At 33.4% G+C, this 10,065-nt stretch overlaps 1 protein-coding gene across 1 annotated transcript; it reads left to right on the forward strand.

Annotated features, from left to right (window-relative positions):
* The first annotated feature begins 4,904 nt into the window (after positions 1-4,904).
* Positions 4,905-5,857, forward strand: LOC112795354 (uncharacterized). Its single transcript, XM_025837289.2, has 4 exons — positions 4,905-5,072; positions 5,176-5,380; positions 5,483-5,622; positions 5,706-5,857. Exons 1-4 carry the CDS (start codon positions 4,922-4,924, stop codon positions 5,855-5,857), a joined length of 648 nt encoding a protein of 215 aa, XP_025693074.2. The 5' UTR covers positions 4,905-4,921.
* The last annotated feature ends 4,208 nt before the right edge of the window (positions 5,858-10,065 follow it).

Raw genomic sequence — 10,065 nt, forward strand, 5'->3', positions numbered from 1 at the left:
TATTCTTCTTTTTCGCCTTCTTCTTCGCGTTCCTCCTCCTGCTCCTCCTCCTCCTCCTCATTCTCTTCCTTCTTTTTCGCGCTTCTTCTTCTTCACGTATTTTCTCCTTATCGTCATTCTTTTGTTATTGTTGCTGCTGTATTTTTTGTCTTTTCCTCTTTCTCTTTCTTGTGAAGAAGCAGTAGAAGGTGAGGAGAAAGAGTTTTGAATTGTGCAGAACATAAATGAACCGAACATATTATTATGGTGAAACAATTGTATAATACTAAATGAATAAAACATTATCCATTATATAAATTCACATTCGAACAGCTTTTCGCATAATGAGTCGAACACGTACTCATGATGAAACAATTGTATAGTATTGAATGAACGTAACATAATCCATTATATAAAATTAAATTCAAATAGCTTTCTGCATAATGAACCGAACACATACTCATTGTGAAACAGTTATATAGTACTGAATGAACGAAACATAATCTATTATATAAATTCAAATTCAAACTGCTTTTTACATAATGAACCGAACACGTCATTATGGTGAAACAATTGTATAGTACTGAGTGTACGAAACATAATACATTATATAAAATCAAATTCAAACAGCTTTCTGCAGAATGAACCGAACACGTACTCATGGTGAAACAATTGTATAGTACTGAATGAATGAAAATTTTCTGCAAAATAAATCGAACACGCACTCATGGTGAAACAATTGTATAATAACGAGTGAACGAAACATAATACATTATATAAAATCAAATTCGAAAAACCTCTATCTACAATTTACAGATTATCAATTCAATTCAATTTAGATTCAGAACACCTGCGTCAATTCAATTCGATTCAATTCAATTTAGCAATTGCATTCCATTCAATTTGATTGAAAAAATAATCCATTAGCAAAATGTTGGTGTTGTTGGTGATGACGATAACGAAAAATGAGAAGAAAAAGAAGAAGAGAAGGAGGAGGAGGAGGAGGAGAAGGAGGAGAAGAATCTGCGTGCGCGAAGGGGAGGAAGAGGAGGAGGAGAAGGTGGTATACGTGAATTTGTAAGAAGAAGAAGACGACATATGCGTGTATTTGAAAGAAGAAGAAGCACGTGAGAAAAGAAGAAGATAAAGCGCATGTAATGTCGCTCTTTTAATGAGAGCGATTTTTGTTGGTGTTGGACCTACTTGAATAAAATTTGGATGAAAAAATACTTGTATGTGTAGCATTTTAGAGGTTAATTTGAGTCTAATTTTAAATTTTAAAATTCAAAATAAATATTAACTTAATAAATGACACTATTTTAAGATGGAGAAAATAGTGTGGTATAGACCATTATAACAAAATACGGTTTATTGTATTGCTATGTCTGGTCATTTTTTATGGCAGTATTTAAATAGTGTCTTTCAGACACAAATATACAGTAAGATATAGACACAAAATATACAATTTTTTTTATTATAATTGGTGATTATATACAAGACACATTGATCTAAATTAAATGTCATGTTTACCTTTGTATTATATTCACTGCAACACCATTAGGAGCATTACTTTCCACCATTACTGTCATTAATTTTTCAATTTCAGTCCAAATAACTATGAACTATCATCAACATCTCTAATCCAATAATTAAATCAATAATTTTTATATATAAAAAAATTGAAACAAAGATTCAAACAATAAAAAAAGGGGAAACTTGAACAAAATTATCCAATGAGAAAGAATAATGTGCAAAAAAAAAATTACAAGAAGCAGGATCGATCTGAAAAATAGATATGAACACGGCGAAGATAGATCTATATGTAAAAAGATGCGATGGACGCGTCGGTGTCGTCGCAAACCAAGGAAAAAGAGAGGCAGGTAAAGGTAGATCTGGAAGTGAGGCGATGCACCAAGACTGCAATGAAGGCGTCGGCACAAACTACAGAAAAGAAAGGCGGGCTAAGACACGATGATGTGGTGACGACAACAACGTTGAGAGGGAGATGACGGTAGCGACAGCAGAGAGAGAGGGAGAGAGAGAGAGGGGAGAAAAGGTGGACAAAAGAGGAAAGCAATGGCGATACACAGTAGTGGTGACAGCGACAATGGTAGAAGAAGAAGGCGGAAGTAAAAAAGAGGTAGGAATGTGGAATGAATTGGAGAAAAAGAGGGAGAGTTACGAGGATTAGCCGATTAAGGTAAAGGATAAAATTAGAATTTTAAAAAATAATTAGAGATATAATTGAAAAAAATTGTGTCTTAAGGTTTGTTTCAGCGTCACTTTTGAAAAAAATCTTTTTTAAATGATATTTTTTAAAAGATCTTTCACAAAAGCAAAAGTAATTTTATTTTTGGATATCTCATATAAACTTTTTTTTATCTATCAATTATGTTTGGGTAAAATAAGATAAAAATATTTTTTTGTTCATTTATTATGTGAAAAATACTTTTTTTAAAGAAAAAAGATCTTTTAACAAAATATGTAAATTGTAACTTCTAAAAAAAGATATTTTTTTATAATATTTTTACTTTTACAATTAGAAATTTGACAAACGTACTAAAAATTTAAAAAAATTTATATAAAATATTTTTTATTAAAATAATAACACCCAATCAAATACTTAATGTCAATCAAAATTTAAAAGAAATACACTGAATACATATATTTTATTATTTAAAATTTATTAATATAACGAATGAGAAAGTTTAAGAAGCCAACACTTTTATTAAAATTTAGTCAGTATTTAACCAACAAAAAAAAATGAATAATTTTATACTATTAAATAAAATTTCATACCATTAAAAATACCAACAATAACTAATTAATAGCTACAAATCACAAAATTTGCCAATTCCTAACACTCATCTATAACGAATTATTATAATCAACAACATCATACTTTTAACTAAGTAAAACAATAACCAATTACCAAGAGTACCTATCACTAACTAATCAACAATAATAGCATTTAAGAATAGTTTATTAATAGTCATCACTATCCTCTAAGGCTCTAACATATAGTAATTAAATCACTAAGTGACAGTCACTTGCTAATAATTACTAATCACTAATTGAAAGTCACTAGTTAATATTTAATAATCGCTAATTAGATGATTAGACCACGTACGTTATGAAGAAGCTCACTTTCAATGGCTCTCTACTCCCCGTTAATGAACAACGTAGAGAGAGGGTAGAGCAAATTTGATGAGGGAGAGCCTCGTTAACATTCATTTATAGATCACGCAAAAATGGTGAGTTATCTACTATATTTGCTTAATTATTTCACAGGTAATATATCATATAATTTTAATAAAAAATTCAGAATGAAAAATTCGGACATTTTTAATTGAATTTTTTATTTAGCAAAATAATGAAAGCTTTAAAATAAGGGCGACAAGAGATATGATAGCTGTCAGCTGATGTTGCTGTTTGGCAGTTGATTTAAACAAGCTCCAAACAGTTTTATATTTATAGCCTTTTGATTTGGCAAGTGGAATTCTTAGATAACGTTGTGTCTAGGGGGGATAAATGGAAAATCCGCCCGCCAAAAGTTTGGTATCTGGTGGTGGTGGATTAGTTTGTTTTATCCAAGGTTCTGAAAACCGGACTGGACCGGCCAGTTCGACTGGTTTAACCGCGAACCAGCACTTCAAACGGTCCGGTCCTTATCTGAAAACCACGGAGAGAAGAATCGGTCAAGAATCGGCGAATCGGTCAAAAACCGGTCGGTTGGACCGAATCGGTGACCGGCCGGTTACGCTAAACGACGCCGTTTTTACGATTTAAAAATAAAAAAATAAACCCGACCCGACCCGCCCGTGGAGCACCCCCCTTTCTTCCCCCGAGCCCTGACCCCATTCATTCATCAATCATCATCAGAATCATCTCCAATGGAAAAGGAGAACCCTAGCCGCGCTGCCTGAACCATAGCCCCCTGTCGCCATCCTTCGCGCCCGTGGTGTCGCCATCTTTCGTGCTCGTGGTGTCGCCATCCTCAGCTCCATCGTCTTCATCTTCTCAAGTCTCAACACCAGCACGCAGTAGCCTCTCATCGGCGGTAGCCCTCCATCGACCCCAGGTGAGTCACTCGTCCTCTGCTCATTTCTCTTTGAGTCTTTGTCCTTCGCCTCTGCTCATGTTCTTCCATCGATATGAACTGTTCAATTTCTGTGCACTTAGACCTCGCCTTAATTTTCTGTGAACTGAACTGAACTTAGACCTCTGCTCATGTTCTCTTTCTCTTTGTCCTCAATGTGAACTGAACTTAGACCTCGGCTTAATTTTCTGTGAACTTCATTTGTGAACTGTTCAATTTCTGTGAACTTGCTCTGTGCATTTTCTGATTTCAGTGCTCATCTTCTTCCTTCTTCGTTCCTATGATCAATTTCTGTTTGGCTGTTTGTTGGTTAGCAATTAGCATAAGAAATTAATAATCTGAAATGTAAGTGGTTGTGTTTGGTCCTCTGCTCAATTTTTGCTCTATTTTGCAGCTTAATTCCTCTTTGTTGCACAATTTCTATTTGTTGGTCAGTTTGTGTTTGGTCCTCGACTCAATTTCTGTTTGGCTGTTTGTTATAAGAAATAAAAAATCTGAATGTTAAGCTGGCTGGTCTTCTATTTTGCAGCTCAATTTCATTTGTGAGCTGTTCAATTTATGTGAACTTGCTCTGTGCATTTTTTGATTTCAATGCTCATCTTCTTCCTTCTTCGTTCCTATGATCAATTTCTGTTTGGCTGTTTGTTGGTTAGCAATTAGCATAAGAAATTAATAATCTGAAATGTAAGTGGCTGTGTTTGGTCCTCTGCTCAATTTCTGCTCTATTTTGCAGCTTAATTCCTCTTTGTTGCACAATTTCTATTTGTTCCTCTTCATGCGGCAGCTTACTTCCTGAATCCTAAATTCTTTTTTAATGAATATTATAAAGAAGCACCTGATGTTATGCGAGGTTTGCTTGATCTTGTTACCTTGTATTGCAAGTGTAACAATTTGGATTCAGTTCAGGCAATGAAAGAAATACATTTATATAGAGATCGGAAGGAAAGTTTTGATAGACAAGAAGTTATTCCAGCTGCATCTGAACTTAAGCCTGGTAAGAATATGGTTGAATATTTGTTTAATCAATAGTAACTTGTTTTATGCTCCTATGTTCTTAATTAATATCTTATAATATGTTATGGTTTTATAATTGGTAGATGAATGGTGGAGGTTATTCGGAGGCTCTGCTCCATGTCTACAAAAGATAGATGTTCGCATTCTTAGCCAAGCATCTGCTTCTTCTGGGTGTGAGAGAAATTGGAGCTTTTTTGACCAGATTCATACAAAAAGAAGAAATAGATTGGAGCATGATAGACTGAATGACATTGTTTATGTTACCTATAATTTGCGTCTTAAATCCAGGTAATATATGTTTCATGAAATACTATATTGTTTCATTTGTAATCTTTATCATAATAAATTTGTAAATTATTAAATCTCCGTATATTGTATTTAACTTTTTAGGAAGGAAAAAGAAAAAAGAAAGCAAAAGACACAACATGATCCAATTGATTATGAAAGTATCAGCCAAGTTGACTTTTGGGTGACTGAAGAGGTTGTAGAGAAAGAGCCTGATCTTCCTAGTAATGTGGATGACTTATTGCGTGAGTATAGTATATTTAGTTTCTAATGATTTATTAGAATGTTGTTAGTTTATAATATAATGATAACATTTCTATTTTATTAGGTGAAATTGATGCTGATTTATATCCAAGTGGCGGTGGTAGTAGTGGTCTTTATGCTGCATCTCTTTCTTCTGCTGATCAGGGTGGGAATGAAGGTGAAGATCATCCCACCGAAGCAGATTTGCAACAAGTTTTTGCGAATTTTGATAATTGATAAACCATGATGTTGGGATTTAACATTTAGATATGCTTTTATTACAATTTAACTTTTGAGTTTGGATTTTGATAAGATCATATGTATTTGGTTGATGATATTTTATGTAGTATTTTTAATTTCGAATATATTTTAAGATTTGTATCAGACTATGATTACATTTTAGGATGTGTATTTATAATTTATTTATTATTCTACTTTAAAACGGTTTTTTCCGGTTGAACCACCAATTGAACCGATTAGACCAGTGAACCAGTGATTAGAGCGGTTTGATGACCGGTCCGGTTTTCTGAACCTTGGTTTTATCCCATTTACTGAGATGGTCTTAAATTTTTTCTTTTGTTCTATTTAATAGTAGATTAGTGGGGTAGAGGGTTAAATTCGCAATTTTTTTAAATTATTAAATGTTAAATAATATATATAATTTTATAATTATTTTAATAAATTTATAATTTTTAAAAATATAAAAAATTATAATTTTTAAATTTATAGATTAATTATAAATATATAATAAATCCAAGATATTTGGATAGAATAATTAGCTTAGTCATGTGTTTAATTAATTGTTTAAAATTTAAATTTTATTTTAATATATATATATATATATATATATATATATATATATATATATAAGTATTTGTCATGTTGAATTAAAGAAAGCGATGAAAAAAAATCGTTTATACAAACTCAATAATTGATACATATTATGTATGTCACTTTTTAATTTTGGTATTGATTTTTTACTGATATATTTTAATAAGGTAAAGGGTAAGGCAACATCATTTTAGAAATAGAAGACAAATTTAAAAAAGTATTGTAAAATGAGAAATTTTATTAGAAAGATAAGTCTAGAGTTAAATGACTCAAATTCGGTGATCAAAATATAACTTTCTTCCATGAACCTCTGCTTACTGAATTTGAACATAAGGTTATAGCTCACATGAATCGTAGGCTTTAAAGACCAGTGACTATGGAAGAAGTGAAACGTGCAACATTTAGCATTCATCCTCAAAGTACTCCAGGAGATGATGCTATGATAGCAAAATTTTTTCAAAACTTCTGAAACATAGTTAGTGGTGATGTGTTTCGAACAGTTAAGAGTTTCTTTTCAAGGGGCGGAATTTTGAAGGGTTTTAACCACACTCAAATGATCTGTCTTATTTCCAAGATTTCTGTTGCTAAAGATATGACTCAAGTAAGACCAATAAGCCTATCCTCAATCTTTTACAAGATTATCTCTAAAGTACTTGTACATAGACTTTAGGGTATGATGAATAGACTAATTAGCCCTACGTAGAGTACTTTTATTAAAGGCAGATTAATCTCTGATAATATCCTAATTGCTCATGAGTATATGCATTACTTGAAGAACAAAAAAAGGGACTAAAAAATGAAATGACATTACAATTAGATATGTGTAAGGCATATGATAGGGTGGAATGACACTTTCTTTGGTTTATATTGGAGAAGTTTGGTTTAAACTCTCGGTGGATCATATAGATTCGAGGATTAGTGACAACTATTTTTTATTCTTTCATTATGGAAGGACAACCCTATGGTTTCTTCAAACCAAATAGAGATATTCGACAAAGAGATCCTCTATCTCTCTATCTTTTTCTTTTCTGTGCAGAAGGTATCTCCTTCTTGCTACACAAGGCAGGACAAAACAGACTAATTCAGGGTCTTCAAATACATAGGCGATGTCCCAATGTTAACCACCTTCTCTTTGCTGACGATTCCATCTTATTCTGTAAGGCTAATCCTCAAGCATGTTCAAATATCTTGTATTTATTGAATTCTTATGAAAGCATCAGTGTCCAGAGGGTAAATCTTAATAAATCTGCTGTATTCTTTAGCCACAACATTCCCTCCACCGCTCATACACTATTGGATAGATACCTTGGTTTGCATTCTATAGTCTCTAAATCAAAAAAGGATTCTTTTAGTATGATCAAAGAGAAGGTTCGGAAAAGAATCCAAGGGTGGAAGCGCAACCTTCTATCGTCAGGTGGTAGACAGGTATTGCTTAAGGCAGTGGGAGAAGCTATTCCTATTTATACATTGTCTTACTTCAAGTTGCCCGACGTTTTAATTTCAAAAATTCACTTTCTACTTTCTTATTTCTGGTGGGGACAAAAAGGTTTTGAAAGGCGGATGGTTTGGATTAGCTGGGACACTATGACTCGCCCACGAAGAGAAGGAGGCCTCGAATTTAAATATCTCAGAATCCAAAATCTGGCGCTTAGGCAAACAGTTTTGGCGACTCGTAACACAGCCTACTTTCCTACTATCTAAAATCCTAAGAGGTAAATACTTTAGCAATGGTAATGTTATAACGGCAGAAATTGGAGTCTTACCTTCTTGGGGATGGAGGAGTATATTGGAAGGCCGAAAGATTGTTGAAAAAGGTCTTAACTGGGCTGTGGGTACTGGAGAGAATATCCGAACCTTTGAAGATCATTGGTTGCCTCCTCCGTATCCTTTAATGATGACTGACATACCAAACAGACAAGCTATTTCTGAGTTGGTTTCAAGAGTTAAAGATCTAATTACTGAAGATAGAAATTGGAATCAGAATCTCATTCAAGAATTATTTTCCTAAGACGTTGCAAATAGGATTTTGACAGTTAAAATTCAGCAGAGTAGGGACAAATTGCAATGGGATTTGAACAAATCCAAGCAATATAATACAGTTTTAGGTTATAAAATTGGCTATTTATTTTACCATCCATCTCTGGAGCTTTGTTGTAATTATATGCAGCAGAAAAGACGTGGATCGATATATGAAATTTGAATTTGCCTCACAAAATTAAGATATTTATCTGGAAAGCTCTCCATGCTAGCTTCCGGTGCTTACTCAAATTCATCACCGCATCCCATCTATATCGCCAATATGCCCCTACTGTCATGAAGCAACAGAAATAGTCACTCATTGTTTGATTGATTGCTCTAGAATTAAAGAAGTATGGTCTCAGAGTTATCTTCGTGACTGTCTTCCCCCTCAAAGTCCTAACGACTTTTGGACATGGTGGACTGCATCAGCAGATATGCTTAACCCGTTGAAGAATGCTGATCATAATCCTCAATTGCTTGCCATCATTTGCTGGAACTGCTGAAAAACTCGCAACCAGTTAATTTTTGAAGGTTCTACTTCAATGCCGTCTACCATTCTAGCAAGCTCTATCAAGTTGCTCTGTGAAATCCAAAGAACTCCCATTTTAGATTGTCATATCCATGAGGCAAACTCTTAGTTTCATTCAATTTGATTTATCATTCTTTCTTCTTTAAGATTTTTCTTCGTTTTTTGACCATGCATCGTTGGATGAATACCTTCAGTGTATTGTTTTGAGAAATCCCCACCTTTTATTATGTTGTCCTGCTTTTGGACGACTTTGTATTTCATTTTTCAATAATTAATGAAATATAACCTACTATCTTTGGAAAAAAAGGTAAAGGTCAATTCACCTCAATAAAACAAATGCACACCAATATTACCTGGATGTCCCAAACCAGAAATTGCAACGTCAAAGTCCCAAAGCACATTTCTATATAAATCGAATTGATTAAATTCGATTTATTGAAACATGTAGTAAATCGAGTCCAATGGATTTGAATTAGGTGAAAAACGTTGCTGAACAAAAATCGAATCAAGTGGATTCAATTTAAGTGCATGGTTAAAATGCTAGTAAATTGAATGGATTTGCTTCGATTTATAAGTAAGGGTAAATCGAATTCAATAGATTCGATTTAGCTAACTGGAAAAACGTCCAAGGTAATTCGAAACTAATGGATTCAATTTGATGGTTTTGTAAGTCGATACTCATTGTTTCGATTTACTAGTTGTTTCCATCTCTCGTAATTCGAATCTAATGGACTCAATTTGTATGGACTTTGGCTATATATATAAATCGAATTCATTTCATTTGAACTAGAAAATCCACATACCCCACACCAACCCCAGCACCTAGATCCTAAATCTCTGAAAGCAACCCGAGAATAACCGGATCTGCACACATGGAGGACGATCTTGATCGTCTATATCAACTAGATGGAGTCACGCATATTGATGGTGCCGTCCACCTCGAGGTTAGTCATTGTAGTTGGTTAGAATCGTTAGTTATGGACTATTAAGAAAAATAAAAAGCAAATATTTGAATTTAGTTCATGTTAGAATTAGTGAGTTATTAACTATAGAGTAGGGTTAAGTA

The sequence above is a fragment of the Arachis hypogaea genome, chromosome 4 (assembly GCF_003086295.3).
Source record: "Arachis hypogaea cultivar Tifrunner chromosome 4, arahy.Tifrunner.gnm2.J5K5, whole genome shotgun sequence".
NCBI classification, from domain to species: Eukaryota; Viridiplantae; Streptophyta; class Magnoliopsida; order Fabales; family Fabaceae; genus Arachis; species Arachis hypogaea.

Bases quoted from the DNA above. Each gene is read 5' to 3' on its own strand.
- LOC112795354 (XM_025837289.2), top strand. From the start codon at position 4,922: ATGCGAGGTTTGCTTGATCTTGTTACCTTGTATTGCAAGTGTAACAAT. The intron at 5,381-5,482 runs GTAATATATGTT...TTAACTTTTTAG, and splicing joins AATTTGCGTCTTAAATCCAG to GAAGGAAAAAGAAAAAAGAA. The intron at 5,623-5,705 runs GTGAGTATAGTA...CTATTTTATTAG, and splicing joins TAATGTGGATGACTTATTGC to GTGAAATTGATGCTGATTTA.